Genomic DNA, 27892 nt, shown 5'->3' with positions numbered 1-27892 from the left:
CCAATGGGGGATTATTTTTTCTAAAAAAATTTTTTAATCAATTAAAATGTAAGCCTTTCAGATTACACCATTAATAGAAGATTGTTGCAATTAGGAAAATAAGGCAATACAAAATAATATATGAGAGCAAAGCTAATCCCCCAATCCCTCAATAACACCCACCCATAAGAAAACAATACTTAAGTCTTTTTCAACTTACAATGGGGCTACATCCTGATAAACCCATCATAAGTTGAAAATATCTAAGTCAAAATGCATTTAATACACCTAACCCACCGAACATCATAGCTTAGCCTGACCTACCTTAAATGTGCTCAGAGCACTTACATTAGCCTACACTAGGGCAAAATCGTCCAACACAAAGCCTATTTTATAATAAAGTATTGAGTAACTCATGTAATTTATTGGCTACTGTACTGAAAGTGGAAAACAGAATGGTTGTGTGGGAAGAGAATGGTTGTAAGTGTATCAGTCGTTTACCCCCTTGATCACACAGCTGCCTGGGAGCTGAGGTTCAATGCCGCCGCCCAGCATCATGAGAAAGTATCTTACTGCACGTTGCTAGCCCAGGAAAAGCTCAAAATTCAAAATTCGAAGTACAGTTTTTACTGAATGTGTATCTCTTTCACACCGTCATATAGTTGAACCATCACAAGTCGAACCTTCGTAAGCCGGGGACCGTCTATATATGAACACCATCTACACCCTCTCTCCTCTTTCTCAGTATACCCTGTTCAGCCACCACTGCTCACTGCAAGTGTTCTTGTCAAGATCATCAATGAACCCACCTTGTCAAATCCACGAACTCCTCTTTCTTCCTTATTGACCAACACTCAGTGTCACCTGCCACTCCCTCCTTTTCATACACCGTTCTTGGCTTGCTGGTCTACCCAGCCTGCGGTTTGCTGGTTTTCCTTGCATCTCTCTGGCTGCTGCTTCTCCAGCTCTTTGCTGGCTCTTCCTCTTCCAACTAACCCCTAGATGTGGGGCTCCTCAGAGCTCAGCCTTGAGCCTTCTCCACTCTTACATGTTCCTCCATGTGACTCTGTTCCTGCCCCTGGATTTAAATAGCACACTCATGCTGAAGATGCCCACATTTATGACTCCAACCCTTAGACCATAAGACCCAAATATCTAACTCCATACTTGACATCATTGCCTGGATGAAAATGTAACAGGCACCACAAACTCGACAGGTCCAAAACATTTTTCCTCTCAAACCCATCCTCCCCAACCCACTGCTGACAACTTGATACATGATACCAGCTACTCAGATTCAAAATCTCAGAGTCATCCTTGATGTGTCCCTTCCCCTCTCCCCTGCACGTTCAATCCCTTACTCTATCCTGCTGACTCTACCTCCCAGGTGTATTCCAAACACACTTTTCCCCATGTCCAAAGGCTACACTTTAATCCAGGCCACCTTATCTCTTACCTGGTCTGTTGTTATAGATGTATATCAGCTCTCTCCATGTCCACACTTTGCCCTTTAAATCTATTCTCCACAAACGGACGATGGTTTTCTTAAATCAGAACATGTCACTTTCCAGTAAAGACCCTGTAGGGACTCCCACCACACTTGGGATCCCAAACAGCTCCTAACATGGCCACAAAACCCTGCCATCCCCCCCACCCATCCCCCATCCTCCTCCATTCACCATTCCCCAGTCTTCTCTCCGGTCCTCTCTGAAGCCAAGCGCTTTGTACTTGGGGCCTTTGGTCTAACCTGCTGGGCTCTTCTTCCCTCATTTTCACATGGTTGGTTCCCTCTTAGCTTTTAAGTTTCCACTTAAATGAAATCTCAAGGGAACTTTTGTTGACGACTGGCCCAATTCACACTGGGCCCCTCTGTCATTCCCAGCAACAGTCATTGTTTACTTCATTCACAGCCCTCGTTCCAACTTGTAATGGTCACATTTATTTTCTGTTCACTTGCTTTTGCCCATATTCCTCATAAGAGCAAAGACCACGTCTCTCTAGGTCACTGCTACATTCCCAGTGTCTAGCCCAACGCTTGGCACAAAGTACATTTTTAATACGTACAGGGACTGCATAAATGCAGTGGTTCTTCCCCATCCCACCTCCACCAATCAATGCAGACCAAGAATTTCTGATGCAAGGTGAGGAGGAGAAGGAGACCAGCTGGCAGTCGTAAATGAACTTGAACAAGGTGTCAAAGTCTAGATGGGTGAGTGGAGGCAGCTCTGGCAATGCCCCGTAACACTCGCCTGTCCTTCCTATCTCTGAAGATTCTGAGCAACGTATCAAAGTCGGTGCTTCCAACACAGCCAGACCTGCACATTCTCAAACACACCAGCCACAGTTCAGAGCATTTATACTTTTCTCTAATCTCTTCCAAATATTTACATTAGCTATATTCACATTAAATTTTACAGTTGAACTAGACATATCCTTTGCAAAACACACAGAAGCGGAGGGTCCAGATGTAGGCAGCATGTATATAATGATTTTTACTTGCACCCTCGATGGTTTTCTGTTTGAGATTCACTTTCAGAATTCCCACTACCTTAACTGGGATCAAAGAGTATATTCTGTTAAAAACATGTCTGTATGCAGATTAATATTTATGTTTATACACATATGTATACAAACGAAGGCAGCTGGAGGCAAGGAGGACACAAGGCATCATCCACTACTTAGCAGACTTGAGTAGCAGATGATTTTAAATGCATAAGAATCTGGGCTGCCTTTATCAATACAGCCTGAGTAGATGATTTACAGTTCTTTCTTTTGAGACATTAACCAAGGTCAGTGATGAAGCTTTCTCTACAGTCTTAATAAAACCACAATGTCTTATGTTGATTTCTACATGGAGACCTAGAACTACCGACCTCAGGGTGCTTGACTGCTGAGTTGTGGCAGCCTGATCAGGGAGGTGGGCACAGCTGCTCAGATGCTCAAGAGCACTGCAGAATCGGAGACCTGGCTTACGCACCGGTTATGCCACCGTGTGACTTGGGGCAACTCATCTAACTTCCCTACACCATAGGCTCCTCATCCAGAAAACTGAGATCACAAGAGTATAGCTCTCCAGGGATGGTTCTTCTCTAAAGCAATGAGATAATGCAGAGAACCCTGGTATGGAGGCTGGCATATTATGTGTACACACCCATGCTATGTTTTCAGGCACCAGCTGAATATCCCCTCTCCCTGTGTTTTGCTTTTGACTGAGTTCCCAAGGGCAGGAACAAGAAGAGGCATCTATGCAGGAGCTGGGACTTGGCTGAATACTCAAAAGATGTGTAGCGTTTCAGAGAACGAAGTAAAGAAGACAAGCAGTGCCAGCACGGAGCACAGAGGAAGGAGAGCCAGGCAGAGGCGGGTCTGGGAATGGTGGTCAAGGGTCGTTTAGGAGCTGAGCCTGGGTGGTGTGCAGTGTTTGGGGTGGGGACTCAGGGTGGTGAGGCGGTACCTTTGTGGGCTGGATGAAGGATGGCACCAAGAGTTGGTAGAGGAGCTCACACTTGACACTGACAATGACCAGGAGCCTGCGTGTGTCCCTGCTTAATACCCTCGTGATGCCTTCCACTTCGCGATACTGCACCATCACGCTTATCATTGTTACAACATTTCTAATCTACTCCTTACATGGAGTCAGCATTGGGAGTGCACAGTGAAGGATCAAGTCTGCTTCACTAAACCCATGTCAGGGCACACTTGATCCACATCAAAAGATTATACTTAGGGAAAATTTCCTCCCTTCTTCACAGACCAGTGGTAGGCCAGAAATGGCTTTTCCTCCAGGGAGGTTACGGACTATCCACAGGGCTTGGTATTCCTGCCATCAACCACTGACCATCCGTGCAGCTCCAGGAAAAGGCAGAAGGCAGGGAGGAAACTGTGTGGCAGGTGAAGAGCCCACACTATGGTCTCTTCTCTCCTTTTGCCCTAAAGGTTGAGCAGAGCAGGAAGCCAAAGAACACTTGTCTAGCTGGCAACCTACATAAAATGCACCCTGGGGCTAGCAGTGATATTGTCACAGAAAAGCCGGAGAAAGATAAGCCCCAACTCTCTCCTGCTGAGCCTTCTCAATGCAGAGGAAATCTGAACAATTATCAGATTTCTAGACACCCTCCCAATTCTATTAACTCTTTGTCTAACTTCACCGATGAAGAAGGCAGAAATCTGCAGACAGACACTGGAATGGATACCCCTCTCGAAGAAAAAGCCATAGAGCAGGTCTCCTGCTCTGGGCACTGAAGTTGCTTTCCAGGCTCACTGCATAAGAAGCAAACATCTCGGGCTAGAGTTTCCAAAATAAATCTGTGAATATTCTTCTGATTTTGAATCAGAGGCAACCGAGTGCCAGAATTAGCATTACTGCCAACCCTTGAATAATATCTTGGGGGAAGTCCAGCAAAGATGACAAAAGCAAAAACATAAATACTTAAGATTTTACTTCTGAACAGACTTTAAATGGAGTTTCAGGTTGCCACGTGGTGACCAACATTTAAGACTTAAATAAAGCCCCTCTGTATATTTTAATACATTAAAACATAAATGTATAAATGTTTATGTGTATAATATATATGACATAAATAAATGGATAATGCAATGAGGACCTCCATTAAAATGCAGCAAGGAGACTGGAAGTGAATATTTAAATAAATCATAACAATATTTATAAGTCATTAAAAATGAATTTATGGGCCCTTCCTGCCTCTCCTTTCACAGAGAGAGTATTTTTATTATTTAATAGGTCCCGTAAAATTCTACAAAGTACTCACTAGATCTTTACCTGATGTAGAAACATACTTTTAGAGGTAAGGAAGCTTAGGGATTTAGAGGCTTTTAGGCTAATTTGTTTATTTTAAAGGTGGAAAAAACAAAAACGAAAACCAAATCCCAACCGAGGATAGAGAGAGCAAATAACTTATCCTCATAACAAAATGCACAGGATTAGCACAGCTCTGGAGTTCTGTGTTCTAGTCTTGGCTCTGTCAATTATTGATGGTGTGACCTTTGTTAAAACACTGAGCAGACTGAGCTTTAGTTTCCTCATCTTTAAAATGAGAGGGTTCAAACAGACGAACCCTAATGTATGTGCAATTTGTCCAGAGCCCAAAACCATTAGTGGAAAAACACACCATTTGGAAAAAAGCAAGAGGCGGCTATGAAATTCGGGACCTAACACCTGCCCAAAGGCTGATTCGTGCCATGCTTCCGTTCCAAAAAGCAGGCTCTTGAGGATGGCCTGTGTCCACATCCTCTGCAGGGAAAGGGCAGGGGGGGTGGTTGGGAGTTGGTACCCCAGGCAGGAAGATGACTCCAGCACAGAACAAAACACCTGGAGAGCCATCTGGACACTGCTTACCTGGCCTCCTCATCATGGCAGAGATAGCCTCTCAGTTCATCTTGATTTTAATGTTCAGATAGTCTCATATACTCTTGCATCACTTCTACTAAAGTCAGGACAAGCGTTCAGGAACAGCGAATACTCATGTCCTAGAGGCGATATTAAATGTCCTTCTTCTTGGGACAGGAGAGCCTCTTTACAGGGTGCTTCTATCTTTGTAGTGTGTGACTTCTACTGTTCACAATGATAATATTTGAAAATTCAACTTTTTTGGAGTCTTAGTTTTTCCAATGGGAAACCGAGATTTAGAAACCTGGCCACCAGGTGGCGTTTGGATTCCTTGGTTTCAGGGTCCCCACCAAGTTTTTGCTGAGGGCCTGTTTTGCTTTGTGTGGCAGATCGCTAGTTGTCCGCCAATATCCATTCGCATTTCCTTGATAATAAGGCCCTAATTTTAAGCTGGTACATTTTTTCTGGGAATAAAACTACATCTAATTTGTAGTTGCTAGTATACAGGTTTTGCCATTCAGAGAACATGTTCTCAGAACATTAATTAGTGTTTTAATACTCATTAACTCCTGTGCTGAGTGGATGGCATCAGCACTACATCTCTAAACCTCCTTCTGCCAAGTGTGGCCACGTGAGTACGTTTTCGCCAATAAAGTGAAAGCAGACATAATACACGTCACCTCTGGCAAACAGGGCAAACATCCGCCCTTCCCTCTTCTTCCCTATTGCTGCCTTCATGCTGGCTGGAAAGTGGATATAAAATGGCTGGAACCCCTGCAGCCTTCTAGGACCATGAAGTGATGGCGGGAACGTAAGCCATGTATGGATAAAGCAGCAAGAGAGAAGGAGCTTGGATTTCTTACACCTTAGACACCAAGTCGTTCCTGGACTGATTTCCCCTGCACTTCTTTTAAGTGAGAGGGAAAAATAAACATCTCTTTCCTTTAAGCCATGGTTATTTTTGACTTTTTCTCCTGTTGCTCACAGGAGAAATCTAATCTAATCTGAATAACACACCTTGAGATTCAGACTCATTTCTAAAAACAGAAATAATTATTAAAATGGCAAAAGATAAGCACCATTAGCACATACTATTCATAGATGACAACTACACTACTCTTTCAGTACTAATAAGAGGGGAGTGACTTTCTACTTTGTTTTTATAGGATAATGAAATAGAACTTTCTTTTTCCCAGGATAGTTTTCTAGCAAGGAGCTGGAGCTAGTTGTTAGCTGTGAGTAATCTGAAATCTACTGACCTCAGTATCAGCAAAGCTCAGCAACCCGCAGCTTTTATGGATTTCAAAAGCCATGACTCTTGGAAAAATTTAAACAAAAATTGAATATACTTAAGTGGGCACTATTTAAGTGCCTCAAGCTGTTTTCCACCTTGCAACAAGGAAGCCCGCAGGAGGCTCAAGGAATCTCCCCAGGCCTATCGTTATGGGGATTCGGTTGCTCAATTCTCAAGGCCACCTTGTGATTTTTACTCTAAGTGGGTTACATATTCTCAGGTTGCTGCCAAGCAATGTCCTTTTTCAAAACATGGAAGAGGATTTATTTATGGTATGGAAACTGCACCAACCACGCACTTGGGCCCCATAACCTATTTCTCTGTTATAAGATAGCAAGAAAACCAAGACTCTTTCTTATCATCTTTTACAGTCAAATTATTTTAACACAGCTGCTATCTAAAGAGGAAACAGATACAAACATATGCCCTCTGAATATGAATATTATGCTATCAAGCTAGGATGGCTGGGCGACAAAGAGAATTCTAAAGAAAGGCAGGAATCTGTTTATGCAAGAATATGTCACTGCGAAGCGTACTATAAAAAATAACATGAAAGCTTAGGCACAAAATCGTCAAGAACAGCTGATTCAGTTTAAGGCCATTTCCTAATCATATGCAAGCACTGTATCCTCTCAAAACGTTCTTTTTGAAAACATTCCCCCATTCACTCTTCACTCACATGTTCTGAAGATTTCTGACCTATTCCTAACTGTGAGAACACAGCGCTACAGAAAAACATTACCGTTAGTTCAATAGTCAGCTCACCAAGGGTGTGGATGAGTCAAACATTGCACGTGCCCTGCCCTCAGCACAGAAGTTAATGAGTATTAAAACACTAATTAACGTTCTGAGAACATGTTCTCTGAATGGCAAAGCCCGCATACTAGCAACTACAAATTAGATATCGCCAAGGTTAGAAAAAAACCTAAAGAAAACAAATGCCACTCCTTCTACCCCAAGGCATCTTGGTAAACCCAAAGAATCATCTAATTTTAGCATTTCTGGTCGGCTACAATGCAGACAGCCTTTGGGATGTTCTTGATGTCTCACATGCATTACCGCAGGTAAACCTCAGAAGGTAAAATTCCTCAGTTTAAGAGGACAGGAATCAAGATACTAAAATCCATGTTAAATACTTATAATTCTTACTATTTCTGTACTCTATTGCCTTAGGTTTGCTAACGCCCCATAAAACTGAATCTTCCTTCTAATGTATTCTTTTATAAAATGTGGAAACTGTTGTTAAGGGAGTTGATTCAGAGTACACTGTTCTTTTTCAGGTCTGTAAATTTTGTCTTTCATTTTGGGAGGAGAAAATCCAATCTCTCAGCTGGCTGAACAGAAATGAGACAATGAGAAACCAAAAACTGCATTTCTGCTACACTACATCCTTTGTCATGCCACGTTCAACCACAGTGCAAACACTATTCCATCCGCAAAAGACAGCTGCCAAAGGCAACCCTACCTGCATAGGATGTTGAGGGCATGATTCCTTTCTTCTCGAACTTCCTGTGAAATTATGAAAATACTGCTACAAAAAGGCAGAGGCAGTCTCTGAATGAAGGGTTGTGGTAAAACTCTTCAGGAGTCCCAGTAAGGACCTGGGAATTACGGAAGCAGCCATCCCTCAAAGCCCTGCCCAGTTTCCACCTCTCTTGTGAAGACTCCCTCCATGACCCTGACCAGGACATGGCCGTGCTGATGGAAGCTTTCACCTTTCCCTTGATCACTGGGATAACATCCTTGGGGGTGTCTGACCTTTCAGATCTCTGTGTCTCAACTTTCCAGACTGACTATAAATTTCCCAGGGACAGTGCCTCTGTCTGGAACGTCTCTGTATTCAAAGAGTACCGCCTGGCATTTCATGTCACATCATAAATATTTGTTGACAGACTAAATTTCTCTATTTCTTCGCTTCTGTTTAAAATGAAACATATTACTGATTATAAATGTAGACAGATTTTTCAGGTAAATCACTTATCACCAAACCTGTGTTATTAATGTAATTTCTAATGCTCAGTATTTCAATTTCTTTTTAAAGACACGGGCACAGATGTTCTAACCAATATTATGTGGTCATGTCATTCACAATAAAAGGAGGAAAAAGATCAGTCAATTGCAGATTTGATAAACCTATCCAAAACTAAATTCTTATGTGTACCCCAGATCGCAAGAGAAACAGTTTTTCCAGGATCAGATTTTCAAAATTGTATTTCCGATACAGATCAATTTTCTACCCACAGCTGTAGTCAGGACTGGATAAAGACTACACAGACGGTAGCTCTGTTCTGTGTCCGTCAGCAATCTAGACCACGCCCACCCCCTACCCCGCCACCATTCAAGATGCTCTGGGTCCTGAATGAAAGAACAGCCCTCTGTGGCTTATTTAGCCATGTGTTTCTTCGACCCTCCTCTTTTTCCCTCCTTGGCTTGGTCCACCTGACCAGCTATACCACCAGGTAGATGTTCATGCCTGTGACCACCATTAATCGCACTGCCTAACCATGCAGGGTAATCTGTGCTGCAGTATTTGCCTCAAAACGATAATGTGCCTCACAGAATGTGAGAAGGAATGACGACTAGCCCAGGGGATTTTATTTTAAAATCAATTACAGAATAAATATAAACACCAGAGTCAAGCGAAATCCAAAGCAGCATTACCCTGAAGTAACTGAAAACAAAAACAGTATCTTTTTTTTTCCCCCCAAAATGCTGTGGTTTCTATTACATACTATAAGGAATTTTGCCGTTCATGCACAAATCCCGCTCTCGGGTCTGCTTTTACAGTTTGGTCATTGTTGGCAACACCACTGACAGCCTGATCAAACTGTGAGCACATCTGTCACGCTCGCATTTCCTGTCAAAGCTCAGCTGTGTACACCTGAGCTAAACCACTGCAAAGTGGATTTTAAGTCTACGGTGTTGTGACATCACGGTACATTCCAAAGGCACCTTTACACAAAGAAAGAATTCTATTTAAATAACTCAGTGCAATATGTGTGATGTATATAATCAACCGATTAAAATCTTCTCTTGCCATTATACTAGAGAGGCTATATTCTGCCCCCAGGCATACCTCCTTAAGATCTGTAAAACCAATGTGTTCTGTCCAGTTACTCAGTTACTATTTCCTTAAATATTTACCGTGAATCTTTTAATCTTTTTTTCCTCCTATTGCAGCAGTACAAATAAAAGGTTGTAAGCATTTCAGTAGCTCAACGTCAGAAAAGTGGAGAGCCAGACACAGAAGAGTTCAGTGAGTTTTCCAACGGCATAGCAACTGGCATCACCCAAGCACGCTTCCTCCCCAGTTTAATCTGGAAATTTCAGGCTGCTATGCACATGGCTGAGGGATTTCTACTCCACACAAGTACGTGCTCAACTGTAAAGTTTTACCTTTTCATTTATAAATGAAAACAATACATATTAGGTTGTAACTAGTTTCTTGGTGTATCATCTGTGAAGAACAGAAAAAAACAGCTACCTGATAGGAAAACCAACTCCACCATCCTCACTGAGAAATAAAAGTCACTTCCCTAGAAGAGGCTGCTTCCCTGGAAGCTGTCATGATTACAGGTCCCTCTCCCTGCCCCAAACTCCAAAGGTAATTACTCACTTTGGCAGGAATTGTGGGAAGCAGAAAAAAATGAGAATAATGTTTTTTGAAAATATACACCTTAGGGGCTGCACAGTAGACATGAGAAGAAGATGGGGGGTGGGATGGGGGTTGTCTCTCATGGGCAACTCTGCCCAGTCCTAGGGCAGCCAAGGCTGTACCCTTGAGGGCAGAAGGCAGGGACAGTCACTGGTTGCTGCCTGGGCGTCCTTTGCATTACTGATGGGAGAGGCAGTGGCGTGCATCACTCACACACACACACACACACACACACACACACACACACACACACACACGCCTGAGGATGCCCCCAGGCAAGACTAGAAGTAGTCCCTGAGAAGGCCAAATGTTACAGCTGATAGGGACATATTTTTTACACGTGGAGAAAACGGAAAACAGCAAAGAATGACAGCCTACGAGTGATTTTAAAAGTCTAATGCAGGACTATGGTGAATTAACGAACCATATAAGCACCAGACAGGGGCTACTGGCCCCTAAAAGATACCTCTACAGGCAATGGCTCACCCTGAAAATGAAAGAAGCCAAAATAGCTATGGAAAACAAAAAGTCTGCTGAATTTATTTCTAACACTGATTATATTCTATGTGCCAGACACTTAATATGCGCATACCTTGGAGGTATTGCAGGTTCAGTTCCAGACCACTACAATAAACCAAGTATCAGAATAAAGCCAGTCACATGAATTTTCTGGTTTCCCAGTGCAAAGAAAAGTTACATTTGCGCTATACTGTAGTCTATTCAGTGTGCAACAGCATGAAGTCTAAAAAAACAATGTACATATCTTAAAGAACACTTTATTGCTGGAAAATGCTAACCATCACCTGAGCCTTCAGTGAGTCATAATCTTTTTGGCAATAGTAACATCAAAGATCACTGATCACAGATCACAACAAATTTAATAATAAAAATGAAAAAGTTTGAAATTTTGCAAGAATTACCAAAATACGACACAGAGACATGAAGTGGACAAATGCTGTCGGAAAAATGGCACCAACACAGATTTGCTCGACACAGGGTTGCCACAAACCTTCAATCTGTTAAAAAAACACAGTATCTGCAAAGTGCAATAAAGCGAAGCACAATAAAACAAGGTATGCCTGTATATATCATCTCATATAATCCTGCAGGAAGGCTGCAAAATATGCACTCTGTTTTACAGCTGAAAAAATTGTGGCAGAAAAGTTAAATGATTCACCCAATGGCACCCAAGAAGTACATGTAGATTTCAGGCCCGACAGAGCTTCAAGACAAAGCCCCTGTATGTCTACTGAGAACACTCTGATTTTATAAATACTATTTATACAGACTAAGGATCAGAAAACTTTGTCTTAGAGGGCCAAATACTAAGTGCTTTAGCCTCTGTGGGCCAGGCAGTCTCTGCTGCACAGTTAAAGCACTAAGGCACCCACAGACACCATGTGAACAAACGGGTGTGGCTGCTCTCCAATAAAACCGGAGGCCAGTATGTTGACCTCTGATATAGAAGAGGGGTTGGCAAACTGCAGCCCGCGGCCAGATCCAGTCTGCCATTGGTTTTGTAAACAAAGTTTTATTCACCTGGAAAAAGCCTGGACCTGCCTAAGAGGCAAGAGACCACTGTTTCGGGGTGCACGAGGAGAGGGGATTCAGAGCACCGCCTAAACGAGCTCCAGAGACGGGCGCGAGCTGCGGCTATCAGCGCGGACCCCAGAAACGAGCATGAGACGCTAAGGCTGCTACTGCAGCCACCAAGAAGCCTGTGTGCGAGCACAGGTCACTCTCCACACCGCCCCTCCCAGGAGCCTGTGCAGCCCGCCACGGCCAGGGTCCCGTGATCCAGGGACAACTTCCCTGGGAGAACACACGGCGTGCCTCAGGCTGCTGCAACGTCACATCGGCCTCTGCCACCGCAGGCTCGCCCCACACACCGTACCCCTCCCTCCCCCCGGCCTGAGTGAGCCAGAGCCCCCAAATCAGCTGCTCCTTTAACCCCATCTTGTCTGGGTGGGAACAGACGCCCTCAGGCGACCTACACACAGAGGTGGGGCCAATCCAAAGCCGAACCCCAGGAGCTGTGCGAACAAAGAAGAGAAAGGGAAATCTCTCCTAGCAGCCTCAGGAGCAGCGGATTAAATGTCCACAATCAACTTGATGTACCTGCATCTGTGGAATACCTGAATAGACAACGAATCGTCCCAAATTGAGGAGGTGGACTTTGGGAGCAACGATATATATATATTTTTCCTTTTTCTCGTTTTGTGAGTGCGTATGTATATGCCTCTGTGTGTGATTTTGTCTGTATAGCTTTGCTTTTACCATTTGTCCTAGGTTTCTGTTTTTTTTTTTTAGTATAGTTTTTAGTGTTTGTTATCATTGGTGGATTTGTTTTTTGGTTTGCTTCCTCTCTTCTTTCTTTCTTCTTTTTATTACTTTTAAATTTTTTTTATTTCTAATAATTACTTTTTATTTTAATAACATTATTTTATTTTATTTTTTTCTATCTTTCTTTCTTTTTTCTCCCTTTTCTTCTGAGCCATGTGGCTGCCAGGGTCTTGGTGCTCTGGCTGAGTCTCAGGCCTGTGCCTCTGAGGTGGGAGAGCCGAGTTCAAGACATTGGTCCACCAGAGACCTCCCGGCTCCACGTAATATCAAACGGCAAAAACTCTCCCAGAGATCTCCATCTCAACGCTAAGACCCAGCTCCACTCAACGACAAGCAAGCTGCAGTGCTGGACACCCTATACCAAACAACTAGCAAGACAGGAACACAACCCCACCCATTAGCAGAGAGGCTGCCTAAAATCATAATAAGGTCACAGACACCCCAAAACACACCACCGGACGTGGACCTGCCCACCAGAAAGACAAGATCCAGCCTCATCCTCCAGAACACAGGCACCAGTCCCCTCCACCAGGAAGCCTACACAACCCAATGAACCAACCTCAGCCACTGGGGGAAGACGCCAAAAACAACGGGAACTACAAACCTGCAGCCTGCGAAAAGGAGACCCCAAACACAGTAAGTTAAGCAAAAGGAGAAGACAGAGAAACACACAGCAGATGAAGGAGCAAGGTAAAAACCCAGCAGACCAAACAAATGAAGAGGAAATAGGCAGTCTACCTGAAAAAGAATTCAGAGTAATGATAGTAAAGATGATCCCAAATCTTGGAAACAGAATGGAGAAAATACAAGAAACGTTTAACTAGGACCTAGAAGAACTAAAGAACAAACAAACAATGATGAACAACACAATAAATGAAATTAAAAATTCTCTAGAAGGAATCAATAGCAGAATAACTGAGGCAGAAGAACGGATAAGTGACCTGGAAGATAAAATAGTGGAAATAACTACTGCAGAGCAAAATACAGAAAAAAGAACAGAAAGAATTGAGGAAAGTCTCAGAGACTTCTGGGACAACATTAAATGTACCAACATTCGAATTATAGGAGTCCCAGAAGAAGAAGAGAACAAGAAAAGGACTGAGAAAATATTTGAAGAGACTTTAGTTGAAAATTTCCCTAACATGGGTAACAAAATAGTCAATCAAGTCCAGGAAGCACAGAGTCCCATACAGGATAAATCCAAGGAGAAACATGCCAATACACATATTAATCAAACTATCAAAAATTAAATACAAAGAATAAATATTAAAAGCAACAAGGGAAAAACAACAAATAACATACAAGGGAATCCCCATAAGGTTAACAGGTGATCTTTCAGCAGAAACTGTGCAAGCCAGAAGGGAGTGGCAGGACATATTTAAAGTGATGAAAGGGCAGAACCTACAACCAAGATTATTCTACCCAGCAAGGATCTCATTCAGATTTGATGGAGAAATTAAAACCTTTACAGACAAGCAAAAGCTAAGAGAATTCAGCACCACCAAACCAGCTTTACAACAAATGCTAAAGGAACTTCTCTAGGCAGGATACACAAGAGAAGGAAAAGACCTACAATAACAAACCCAAAACGATTAAGAAAATGGTAACAGGAACATACATATCAATAATTACCTTAAATGTAAATAGATTAAATGCTCGCACCAAAAGACATAGACTGGTTGAATGGATACAAAAACAAGACCCATACATACCCCATATGTTGTCTACAAGAGACCCATTTCAGACCTAGGGACACATACAGACTGAAAGTGAGGGGATGGAAGAAGATATTCCATGCAAATGGAAATCAAAAGAAAGCTGGAGTACCAATTCTCATATCACACAAAATAGACTTTAAAATAAAGACTATTACAAGAGAAAAAGAAGGACACTACATAATGATCAAGGGATCAATCCAAGAAGATATAACAATTGGAAATATTTATGCACCCAACATAGGAGCACCTCAATACATAAGGCAAATGCTAACAGCCACAAAAAGGGAAATTGACAGTAACACAATCAGAGCAGGGGACTTTAACACCCCACTTTCACCAATGGACAGATCATCCAAAATGAAAATAAATAAGGAAACACAAGCTTTAAATGACACATTAAAAAAGATGGACTTAATTGATATTTATAGGACATTCTATCCAAAAACAACAGAATACACTTTTTTCTCAAGTGCTCCTGGAACATTCTCCAGGATAGATCATATCTTGGGTCACAAATCAAGCCTTGGTAAATTTAAGAAAACTGAAATCACATCAAGTATCTTTTCTGACCACAACACTATGAGACTAGGTATCAATTACAGGAAAAAACTGTAAAAAATACAAACACATTGAGGCTAAACAACACACTATTTAATAACCAAGAGATCACTGAAGAAATCAAAGAGGAATCAAAAAATACCTAGAAACAAATGACAATGAAAACACGATGACCCAAAACCTATGGGATGCAGCAAAAGCAGTTCTAAGAGGGAAGTTTATAGCAATACAATCCTACCTCAAGAAACAAGAAATATCTCAAATAAACAACCTAACCTTACACCTAAAGCAGTTAGAGAAAGAAGAACAAAAAAACTCCAAAGTTAGAAGAAGGAAAGAAATCATAAAGATCAGATCAGAAATAAATGAAAAAGAAATGAAGGAAACGATAGCAATGATCAATAAAACTAAAAGTTGGTTCTTTGAAAAAATAAACAACATTGATAAACCATTAGCCAGACTCATCAAGAAAAAAAGGGAGAAGACTCAAATCAATAGAATTAGAAATGAAAAAGGAGAAGTAACAACTGACACTGCAGAAATACAAAAGATCATTAGAGATTACTACAAGCAACTCTATGCCAATAAAATGGACAACCTGGAAGAAATGGACAAATCCTTAGAAAAGCACAATCTTCTGAAACTGAACCAGGAAGAAATAGAAAATATAAACAGACCAATCACAAGCAGTGATATTGAGACTGTGATTAAAAATCTTCCAACAAACAAAAGGCCAGCACCAGCTGGATCACAGGTGAATTCTATCAAACATTTAGAGAAGAGCTAACACCTATCCTTCTCAAACTCTTCCAAAATATAGCAGAGGGAGGAACACTCCCAAACTCATTGTACGAGGCCACCACCACCCTGATACCAAAACCAGAAAAAGATGTCACAAAGAAAGAGAAGTACAGGCCAATATCACTGATGAACATAGATGCAAAAATCCTCAACAAAATACTAGGAAACAGAATCCAACAGCACGTTAAAAGGACCATACACAATGATCAAGTGGGGTTTATCCCAGGAATGCAAGGATTCTTCAATATATGCAAATCAATCAATGTGATACACCATATTAACAAATTCAAGGAGAAAAACCATACGATCATCTCAATAGATGCAGAGAAAGCTTTCGACAAAATTCAACACCCATTTATGATAAAAACTCTCCAGAAAGTAGGCATAGAGGGAACTTTCCTCAACATAATAAAGGCCATATATGACAAACCCACAGACAACATCGTTCTCAATGGTGAAACTCTGAAACCATTTCCACTAAGATCAGGAATAAGACAAGGTTACCCACTCTCAGCATTATTATTCAACATAGGTTTGGAAATTCTAGCCACAGCAATCAGAGAAGAAAAAGAAATAAAAGGAATCCAAATCAGAAAAGAAGTAAAGCTGTCACTGTTTGCAGATGACATGATACTATACATAGAGAATCCTAAAGATGCTACCAGAAAACTACTAGAGCTAATCAATGAATTTGGTAAAGTAGCAGGATACAAAATTAATGCACAGAAATCTCTTGCATTCCTATACAATAATGATGAAAAATCTGAAAGAGAAATTAAGGAAACACTCCCATTTACCACTGCAACAAAAGACTAAAATACCTAGGAATAAACCTACCTAAGGAGACAAAAGATGTGTATGCAGAAAACTATAAGACACTGATGAAAGAAAATAAAGATGATACAAACAGATGGAGAGATATACCATGTTCTTGGATTGGAAGAATCAACACTGTGAAAATGATTATACTACCCAAAGCAGTCTACAGATTCAATGCAATCCCTATCAAACTATCACTGGCATTTTTCACAGAACTAGAACAAAAAATTTCACAATTTGTATGGAGACACAAAAGACCCTGAACAGCCAAAGCAATCTTAAGAAAGAAAAACGGAGCTGGAGGCATCAGGCTCCCAGACTTCAGACTATACTACAAAGCTACAGTAATCAAGACAGTATGGTACTGGCACAAAAACAGAAATATAGATCAATGGAACTGGATAGAAAGCCCAGAGATAAACCCACACACATGTGGTCACCTTATCTTTGATAAAGGAGGCAAGAATATTCAATGGAGAAAAGACAGTCTCTTCAATAAGTGGTGCTGGGAAAACTGGACAGCTACATGTAAAAGAATGAAATTAGAACACTCCCTAACACCATACACAAAAATAAACTCAAAATGGATTAAAGACCTAACCGTAAGGCCAGACACTATCAAACTCTTAGAGGAAAACATAGGCAGAACACTCTATGACATAAATCACGGCAAGATCCTTTTTGACTCACCTCCTAGAGAAATGGAAATACAAACAAAAATAAATAAATGGGACCTAATGAGACTTCAAAGCTTTTGCACAGCAAAGGAAACCATAAACAAGACCAAAAGACAACCCTCAGAATGGGAGAAAATATTTGCAAATGAAGCAACTGACAAAGGATTAATCTCCAAAATTTACAAGCAGCTCATGCAGCTTAATATCAAAAAAACAAACAACCCTATCCAAAAATGGGCATACGTAAATAGACATTTCTCCAAAGAAGATATACAGAATGCGAACTAACACATGAAAGAATGCTCAACATCACTAATCATTAGAGAAATGCAAATCAAAACTACTGTGAGGTATCACCTCACAGCAGTCAGAATGGCCATCATCAAAAAATCTACAAACAATAAATGCTGGAGAGGGTGTGGAGAAAAGGGAACCCTCTTGCACTGTTGGTGGGAATGTAAATTGATACAGCCACTATGGAGAACAGTATGGAGGTTCATTAATAAACTAAAAATAGAACTACCATACGACCCAGCAATCCCACTACTGGGCATATACCCTGAGAAAACCATAATTCAAAAAGAGTCATGTACCACAATGTTCACTGAAACTCTATTTACAATAGCCAGGACATGGAAGCAACCTAAGTGTCCCTCGACAGGTGAATGGATAAAGAAGATGTGGCACATATATACAATAGAATATTACTCAGCCATAAAAAGAAACGAAATTAAGTTATTTGTAGCGAGGTGGAAGGACGTAGAGTCTGTCATACAGAGTGAAGTAAGTCAGAAACAGAAAAACAAACAACATGTGCTAACACATATATACGGAATCTAAGAAAAAAAAAGGTTATGAAGAACCTAGGGGCAGGACAGGAATAAAGACGCAGACGTAGAGAATGAACTTGAGGACCTGGGGAGGGGGAAGGGTAAGCTGGGACGAAGTGAGAGAGTGGCATGGACTTATATATACTACCAAATGTAGAATAGATTGCTAGTGGGAAGCAGCCGCATAACACAGGGAGATCAGTTCAGTGCTTTGTGACCACCTAGAGGGGTGGGATAGGGAGGGTGGGAAGGAAACGAAAGAGGGAGGAGGTATGGGGATGTATGTATATGTATAGCTGATTCACTATGTTATAAAGCAGAAACTAACACACCAGTGTAAAGCCATTATACTCCAATAAAGATGTTTAAAAAGAAAAACCAAAAGTAAATAAATAAAAAGCATAATTCATAAAAAAAGGTTTTATTTATTTTTGAACTAGATCTAGCCCATCGTCTAGACTATTCCTAGACAGGTGAAGGGCAATTCACTAAAGTAAAATGATGCCCTAGTTTCACAGAAACATTCTCGGGGGCATCAGTGCTCCTTTTTCTAACTTTCCTTCACCAACAACAGTCTGATTGTTAATCTGTGGTCTGTGTGGTGCAGCCCCCTGGTGGGAGAGCCCTGATAAGCACCTGGTGCCTGACAGGTGAGCTCTCACTGCAAAGGAACAGAGTCATCCTGCATCATCCATTAGTAAGTGATTCAGCTTCTGGGAGACTCAGTACGGTTGGGGCGCTAAGAAAACAAAAATGGAGACTCTTAACCTGAAAGGATGGTGACCAGAGACTGAACTGGTGGTGCCATGACAGTGAAACAGTTAATTCATCCATTCTAATATTTTATGGCGTGCTCACCCTGTGCCAGGCAGACATACAGACGAATTTCAGACTGAAAAGGCTGACTCCTAGCACTTGAGTATTTTATGTAGAGCGGATCTATGTTGTTATTTATGACACCACGAGACCTGAGCCAGAAAACAACCCACTTTCAAGCAAGCAGACAAACTGTGTTGCCTTGATCACCCAGACAAGGGACTCTGGCTTCCTGTCAAAGAGTAGCAGTTCCGGGAGCAGAACCTTTAAACTCTAGGAGGGCAGGGACCGCGCCTGGCTCAATGCCCAGAAACCGCAGGAGTTCCCCAAATATCTACTGCCCGTATTGTGGTGGATTACCTCCACGGCTCCTGACAAAGCGGGGTGTGCATGGCCTGGCCTGAAAGTCAGATTTTCCTGACTCACATTGTCAGGATCAAATGCTCCATACCTGGACTGTCTGGTAATCGGAAGCATCGATTCCTTTCACAGTCACCTCTCGGAAGACTCTGGGCTCCAGTTCCTCTTTGGTCAGATCACAGTGATAAATGATACCTAGAAGGAAGTGGAAGTCTTAAGTTCAGTCCACAAACTCACTAGATACAAGGGGGGCAAAGATCACAAAGCACAGTCAGCAGTGCCGTGTAAGGTCACTGCGGCAAGAGAGCCCAGAACGGTCAGGCGTGCGGAGTGCCTGACTTCATCATCACCAGTTCACACTTCGTCATCACCAGTTCACACTTCATCATCACCAGTTCACACTTCATCATCACCATCGTGTCCGGCCTTCCTTTTTACAACAGTCACCTGGGTATTCATTTGAGAAGATTCTAATGCATTCCATGACTACGAGAATAGTTAAACCTAACTGCAGAAACTTAACAGGACTTCCCCACGCCAGGTCACTTAGGAGAACAGGTCAAAGACGATGGGAAACTTCATGTAGGGCCATTTTACCTGAGAAGTGATTAAGATGGAAAACTCAAATGACTTGCCCAAAGTCAACAGCCATTCAGGGGTCTCTTGATGGGAACTCTGGGGCGCCTGCTACCTGATACCCACCCATCTGTGGACACACATGTGGATAGCAATCAAGGACCAAAGACAGCCTTTTAGGGTAGCCTTTTGGACTTGCCTTTAAAATTTTGATTATCCCAGTAATTGTGCACAACACAGATTGAGGAACACACAGCATAACATTTTAGCTTATTTTAACCACTAATTAAAATTCCATTTCCTTAATTTAACGCTACTACACTCTAGCATTCAAGAACTAAACCAAAGAAACAATAAGTAAGACGAATCATTACTGTTTGAAAACAACAACATTGCTATAGTTTATGAAACAGAATTAGTCATCTGGAGTGGCTGGTGTGGAAGGAGCCCTCCCACAGAATACTTTAAACATATGCTGTCAAGTATATGAAAAATCAATTTAGAGATCCTGATACTTGCTGGAAAACCAGAAACTAAGCGGTACTCCCACAGGGCACATTCAAATCGATTGATCATGTGTTAAAATGGCAGCTTGCTTTCTTTGCAGCTCCTCTGTGTACGGATGAACTTCACTAACAGCTGAGAAACAGCACCCTGCCCCCCACTGGCAAAGAGTAATACATTCAGATTCCTTAACAACAGGACTGCTAACCCCTATGAATGTTATCTCAATTCTCATGCTTACAAATTATTTTAAGGTTTATAATAGGGAATATGATTAACATTGACAGTGGGGAGATGTGTAACATGACCGAAGTCCTGGCTTTCTTAGTTTAAGTTACAGTTGGGTATTTGTTGGAATATGTCTTTATATATAAAATACTTCCAGACTACACTCTGGGCATACATGCTAAATCACCAGGTACACTGAATACTGTACTTGCCCAGATAAACGTAATCTTGAGGGCAAATTGCTATCTTCACACGTATGTTAATTTTTGAAGAGCTTCTTCATTAGTGTACCTGGCCACTTCATCCAAACACAAAAAGCATCTGAATCCTTGAAAAAAAACTCCAGACCAAACAACAACGACAACAAGAGATTGCAGAACAAGCATGTGCCATTTGAGCACTGGACTCACCCTGGCATCACCCTGGCATCACTGTTACCTGGACTACAATGAACGACAAAGGACCCTGGAGCCAGGATTCCCAGCTCTGACCAGTTACTGGGGCAGTGACCCCAGTGAAAGACAATGAGTAGGAAACACACTCTAAATGCCTGTTTATCTAGAAAAATTTAGACATCAAAGCCTCCAACAGCAGAATGAAATAAGTATAGGACACGGGCTGGCTACTCTTGGGAGAAAGGGTGCCAAGTGCCTGACTTTAATTCTTCTGTTTGGGGCAGAAGTGGCACCTTGGGGGAGGCTGGGTTAAATCTAAAGGTACTGGTACTTAATATATTTGATGGATACTTTCTATTTATAGATCCATCGGGGTCAGTCACACTGTAACATGAATTCCTATAGTCTAATGATGCTTTGTGTCCTGTCTGAATTGGTTTGCTTAAGTACAAGCAGTGGGGAAGGGATTGGAGAAACCATCCTAGAATCATGAATCAGAGAGGACTGGTCAGGTGATCTCTGGGGAATAATTTCAAAGTTTAAGGGCAAAAGAGAACTGAATTATGGAATTCCCTTAAGACCACACGAGGTGTCTGGACTTGAGAAGATGGGTCTCCTGATGAAAACAGTGTTTTAACAAGGCTATTCTAGCAATAGGAAAGAGGCAGGGACGATCAGTTCGAATATTCCTGCTATATATAATCTGAATAAATGTAAGGAGGTGAAAGAAATGGGAGTTAGGAGGAAGGGGCAAACCTAGAGGTTGCAAAAGAATCATCAGAGGAATCTGGAAAATCGGATATGCAAAAAGAAGGCAAAAGAACTTTGTGAAGATGACCCATGTAGATACTGTTTCATCCGATTAGAGGTTGGGTTTTAAGGTTATTAAAAGAAAAAAAAAACACAAACTAAAACAAGTCTCTGAAAAATTGTTTGCACTCCTTGGTTATTTACCCAATGGCGTCGAAAACATGTCCACACAAGAACCTGTACACAGATGTTTACAGCAGCTTTATTAATGACTGCCAAAAGTTGGAAGCAACCAAGATGTCCTTCAGTAGGTGAATGTGTAAATAAACTGGGGGACAACCAAGCAATGGAATATTACTCAGTGCTGAAAAGAAATAAGCCATCAAGCCACGGAACAACCTTAAACTCAAATAACTAAGTGAAGGAGCCAATCTGAAAAGGCTACATAATCTATAAGTCCACTACATGACATTCTGGAAAAGGCAAAGCTACGGAGATAGTGAAAAGATCAGTCAGTGGCTGCCAGGGGCTTGGCGGGGGGAAGGGATGAAAAGGGCAGAGCACAGAGGCTTTTAAGGGCGCTGAAAATACTCTGCATGGTATCATAATGATGGATACACGTCATCATACATTTCTCCAAACTCAGAATGTACGGCACCAAGAGTGACTCCTAAGGTAAGTCACGGACTTCGGGCAACTATGATGTGTGCCCATGCAGGTTCACCCGTTGCCACAGGGGATGTGCCCTGTAGCAGGGATGCTGATGACGGCGAAGGCAGTGCATGTGTGGGGCAGAGAGTGCACAGGAAATCTCTGTACCAGCCCTTCAGGTTTGCCGTGGACCTAAAACTGCTCTAAAAAAAATAGAAGTCTTGAAACAGTTTTATGCCTTTCCCAAAGAGCCTGGGAAAGGTTCTTTGATTTCTTCTCCCTGTCTCTCAGAGCCATGCAACTGGGACGCCTATACTGGATTATCACAACACACGCAAGTCTGGAGTGAGCCTTAGACAGCCCTCTAAGGTTTCATGAGTACAGAATCAGTCGGCTCGACCACTAAGTGGTCTGAGCCACAGGGAATAAGTGCATCATGCTCCAAACTGCCCTGGCTGCCGCTTTTCTTCCAAGTGCGACTCAAGGTACAAATGGCTTGGCTCAAGACGTGTCTTCGCCGTGTACCTCCATGGGAAAGAGGCAGCTGGTGTTCACCTGCCAGACGTACCACGTGTCCACAGCAGCTGGCACTGCAGGTATTTTTGTCCCCAGGGCTTTATTTATAATTTAGTGTCTCTGCTGTTTACTGCAGTAGTGGACAGCCAATCTTCAGAGACCAGCGCCAGACAGCCTTTGAGCGGACATGCACGTATGTGGGTGTGGATATGTACACACTGCCATTCCTGCTTTCAAGGAATCTAGTTCAATTATCTGATGGCCATTTTTACATTTGGATAAGAAGGCCTGAGTCTGGAAGCCCCGTTCTCTGGTTTTAGATATCAGATTACATGAAGGAGAGAAAAGAAAAAGCAGGAGGCAAAATGTATAAGAAAAGACGAAGGAGAAGAACAAAGCACTGCAGTGACGAATTAAAGCTTGCTCAGGAGCTGCCTGGCCATACAGAACTAACAACGCACTTCTCTTTCCAAACTTCACGGCCACAGTCACGGATAGTATTTCACTGCTTGGTACAGAACTCATCATTTTACGCTGGGACAATGAGCCCTTTCATTCCTGGGTAATGATGAACTTGTTCCTGAAATAAATGGCCACATGGGGTCACTGAAGGTGGTTTACAGGCCTTTGGGGACACTGGCTTTTATGAAGAGCAGGTAAGTCAGCCCTGCTCTGTTCTCTTCATTGCCCTTTATCCATTATCACTGTTTAAAGGCTATGAGGTTTTCCAAAGTAAAATTTCCGGAACCAGTGTAAGTTGAGGGAATAAAGTGTGGATCCCGCGGCAGTGGTTGACAATGGCTATCTGGAGGAAAGCTATTTCTCTTGGTTCCTGTGCACTGGCTGCCACTGTCCCCCAAGCCCCAGGGGAGGAGGGGTGAGGCTCGAGACACCCTGACATGAGGTTCTTGACCTTTCAGTTCCAGACTCCTGGCCCTGGGCATGGTTTCCACATCTCTGTGAGATCCTCTGAAAGGCACATGGGCAAGAAAAGCTTGCTAGGTGTTCCAGATGTACCATCAGTCCTACGTACAGAGTATCATTCTTTTGGTTTTAATAACCCTGACGGCAACCTGTCACGACGATAAGATTCCTTAAAGACTGCCTGCTCTGTGACTCTGAGGCACGAAAAAAAAAGTGGATCAGGCATCACTGTCATCTGCCAAACCCCAGGAGGAGAACAAGCCACTTCCGCACCTGCTGGGCTCTCCCCTATGTCTGCTTTATTTGCTGAGGACCAAACTATTGCAACAAAACGGGGTAGGACAAAAAGGACGATGAAGGAGCTCAAAAAAAACAAACAAGGAAAGTGCAGACATCTTTTCAGCCAGATTGCTTTCAGGATAGGGTCTACCCAGTCAACTGCGAACTGCCAACTGAGCCAGGCTCCTGGGACAAATCAGGGTATGTGTTACGGCTTCGGCTATAACAGAAACACTGCAGCCAAGTGGAGAAACGGGAAAAAACCAAAACAAGCAAAATGAGTGTGACCAACTTAAAAAAAAATGTTATGCAGAGAGCTATGTTTACTTTGGGGAAAATTAACTGATACCATAAAATTGCAATTTACAAGTGTTTCCTTTTCTACTAGAACCAAGTAACAAATTCCCCCCCCATAGGATGTAAGACTAAACTTTCACAATTATATTTTAATCCAGTTTAACAAGAGCAGAATTTATTCTCAGTTTTAAAACAATTTATTAATGTCAGATGTGACTACAGATTTTTATTTAACACTTTTAGTTATTTGCACTGTGTGTGTTTTGTAGACCAAAGGCTGACTCTAAGGTTATACTTGTTCATACTAATTTTTCAAATCAACCTAGAACAACAGATGGTCCTGTCCCTGGAAGAGAGACTCAGGATATAAGAATAACGAGAGTGCAGTTTTAGGTGTTCATGTTTCCCTTTGTTCTGAGGGTCTGTTTTACTGTTTTATTCCCACTAAGTAATTTTGGCTGTAATACAGCATATGTGATTTTCAATAACACAGCATTATATTTCTATTTCTCAAAAGAAACCCAAACGTGAGTCTGACTTTTAAATTGGACAACGTTGGTGGAAAGACTCTCACCTGGCGATAAAAAGGAAGTAAACTGATAGAAGATTTCGGTGTCCTTCTTCTGACCGCTGTACCCCACGACGCTGCCGACCTCAAGCGGGAAGGTCTTGAGGAGAGCACCGGTGGCTAGGTCGTGAAGCTGCAGAATGTTCTTTACGTTATGGAGGTAGCATAACACCAAAAAGTTGGACCTGACGCAAGCTACCCACTCTGAAAAGATAACGACAGATAAAGCATAATGTAGTTTTGAAAATTAGCCCAAAACATATTCATTTCACCGAACAATAGTTCTTGAGTTCTACACTGTGCTCTGCGGCAGTGAGACTTGCAAGTGATTTTATAATTGGTGTCAATCATGCATCATGTTTTCAGCGTATCCCTTTAATAAATCACTGTCACCGTCATCTCCAGAGGTAACAAGATATTCTCCACCTGGGGCCAGGAGCTTTTGATGATCTAGATAACGTGTGTAATACAAATAACCCTGCTTACCTATTTTGTGTCCAATATCATGCTATAGGAGGTATAAGAAGGAAAACAACAAAGCCCGAATCATGATCCACATCTGTCAGGATTGTTTACTCAACAAAACCGTATTAAATGTAAATGTACATGTATGTGCCAGATATCCTGCAGGGTGCTGGACGGACCAGCAAGAAGATGAGGTCATTTCTGTCCTTGAGACACAATCGCATAAAAATACAAGTAGTAACTTGTAAACAAGGGTGAGTGAGTGGTTGGTTGGGACCCAAAATAAGAGAGAGCCCTTGAGCAAATGCTGAATTATGTCTGGAGGGCAGGGGTGTGAAGGCGGGGGGCCTGGTGGTGTCGGGAACAGGACAGCTCTCTGGGGGACGAGAAGGTGGGAAAACATGACTCAAGGAATGAAGGCCAGAGCTGGGGATGAGGAGAGAGAAAAGGAACATGAATGAACCAACAGCAGGAAGGGAGGGAGGGAGGGAGGGAGGGAGGGAGACTGGGAGAAAGAACGAGGCAGAGATCCATTTTCAAGAAGAAGAAAACCGCTGTTCCATTCGGGGGTTGGGGGGGCAGTAGTGGTGGTTTGATGGGGGACTGGGTGAGCGAGGTAGGGGGGAGTTTAGGCCTTTCTGACTCAGCCGTTACTGAGGAGCTACTGTTGGAGAGAAGGGTGACACACATAAAGATGACATCAGATGTATGCATCCGACGACTGACCAGAGAACAACAGAGGTGCACAGAGGGTGGAGGGGAGACCCGAACACACACCTGTAAGAAGCCGGGCACAACACCACATCAAGCTGGGGATAAAGTCTGGAGAAGGGGGCAAAGAAACAAAAGGCATCTCCCAGGAAGACTCACCAGGACGTGGCAAGTGCGGGGAGAAGAAAATGAGGCAGAGACACGAGGCCCCTCGGTGTCCAGGGCTGCAGCTTCAGTGATGGTACCGTCCGAGACGGAGCTGGGAGAGTGGAGGTGAGTGAGCAGAGGAGGAAAGGAGAAAGCAGGGGGGCAGGCACCAAGCACAATCCGCAGTGCTGTGGACGAGATGGGCCAGCGCTAAGGACAGGCCATCCAGAGGGAGAGATGCTTTAGTAAATGGAAGCGAGGACAGGCCTGCAGGGAACAGCTCTAGCGCGCGGAAAAGAAAAGCCTTCCTTGGGCTTCATGGTGGGACGCAGGGCAAGGGGCTCTTGACACTACTTATTTTTAAACCCAAGAAACTACAGGTTCACGCATATAACGTTATCAGTGATCAACAAGACACCGGCCAGAGGCAGCTCTGAGGATCACCAGGGGCCTCAGGTCCGACGGGTGGTTTAGATCGCTACCGCGAACTTTTCCTCGTCAGGCTATAAGGAAGAACGCTTACACCTGAAAGTAATTTGCTCACCCAATACGACTTTTTAAGTGCTTCAATCAGGCAATATATTTCATGTGGCTTTAATGTTTTAAGGAAAGTAAGGGGAAAAAAAACTGAAGTAAATTATTTCTGTCCAAAAATAATCCATCTGTGTTAACTACGAGCACATCAGAATTCTAAAACAAAGTGAATAAGAAAAGGACAAGGTGATTTGTAGACTGTCGTTAATAAAAGCTCTGACTTTACAGCTGTACTTTGTGACTCATCTCTAGTTTCTATTCTCAATAGGGCATTCTGTGCTAATGACACACTGCAAATTCAACTGTGCTTCTCTTTGAATTGATGAGTTCTGTGAATATGGAAGGTTTCCCCTTTCCAGTCTAAAGAACTTATAACCTTTTAGAGGAAAGGTTATAAAAATATAACCTTGATTTGCATTTCATTAGATCTGCAAGTGAGATAGGATGTCACCTTAAGGTAGAGTTAAAACTGCTTTAGGGGGGCTTTAAAAGGCAGAAAATTCACATGCCTTGGGAAATATTTACATCTCTGATGGTTCCCTACATAAGAATCACTGTTCCAACCTGACTCAAACCTGAAAAACACCCAGGGCACTCACTCTTCAGGAAGACGTGTGCCACCAAGTCTCCCTTGGACCCACCAGGCATGAGGGCCCCTCCTGTGGCACTTAGGAAGCACTCACTAAATGCTGGCTCTTACCACCCTTAGGGGGGGACATTCTGTCTCAGTTTGGACAGAAGTCATCAGGTTACCAAAGTCGCATGAAGGTGTTAAAGGAAAAGGCAGCCTCCTGTGGCACTTAGGAAGCACTCACTAAATGCTGGCTCTTACCACCCTTAGGGGGGGACATTCTGTCTCAGTTTGGACAGAAGTCATCAGGTTACCAAAGTCGCATGAAGGTGTTAAAGGAAAAGGCAGAAAACCTGTTCTAGGACTCGTGGGTCCCTCATCCAAATATACAAGGGTCAGAGAGTGAATGGAAGGTTTTGAGGAGACAGGTGAAGCGATTTCCTTGGAAAGAGCCCCTGTCATGCTGTAAGTCCCCCTCCCCGCTGGGGAAAACCCCAGCCAGAGAGAGACAGAGCACCGGTGCCTAATCCAAAGCTGAGAAGCACGTGTGGACTGTGGAAGAGCCTGGGACGGGCTGCT

The 27892-nt window shown here is 42.7% G+C and overlaps 1 protein-coding gene and 1 long non-coding RNA gene across 2 annotated transcripts in view; one reads left to right on the top strand and one right to left on the bottom strand.

The window, feature by feature from the left end:
• PREP (prolyl endopeptidase) overlaps positions 1-27892 on the bottom strand; it is a 137621-nt gene that overhangs the window by 40227 nt on the left and 69502 nt on the right. The window contains exons 9-10 of the mRNA XM_059941502.1: positions 24892-25089; positions 19289-19392 (exon numbers count right to left, since the gene is read on the bottom strand). Of these exons, the coding sequence (XP_059797485.1) occupies positions 19289-19392; positions 24892-25089 (302 nt within the window). The remainder of the gene's footprint in view (positions 1-19288; positions 19393-24891; positions 25090-27892) is intronic.
• Positions 23211-25811, top strand: LOC132376022 (uncharacterized). Its single transcript, XR_009506200.1, has 3 exons — positions 23211-23473; positions 23738-24221; positions 24835-25811. It is a non-coding gene; the product is annotated as an uncharacterized LOC132376022 (long non-coding RNA).

The sequence above is a fragment of the Balaenoptera ricei genome, chromosome 12, assembly GCF_028023285.1.
Source record: "Balaenoptera ricei isolate mBalRic1 chromosome 12, mBalRic1.hap2, whole genome shotgun sequence".
NCBI lineage: Eukaryota > Metazoa > Chordata > Mammalia > Artiodactyla > Balaenopteridae > Balaenoptera > Balaenoptera ricei.
Note: the sequence above shows the minus strand (reverse complement) of the source record. Positions and strands in the feature narration are given on the sequence as shown.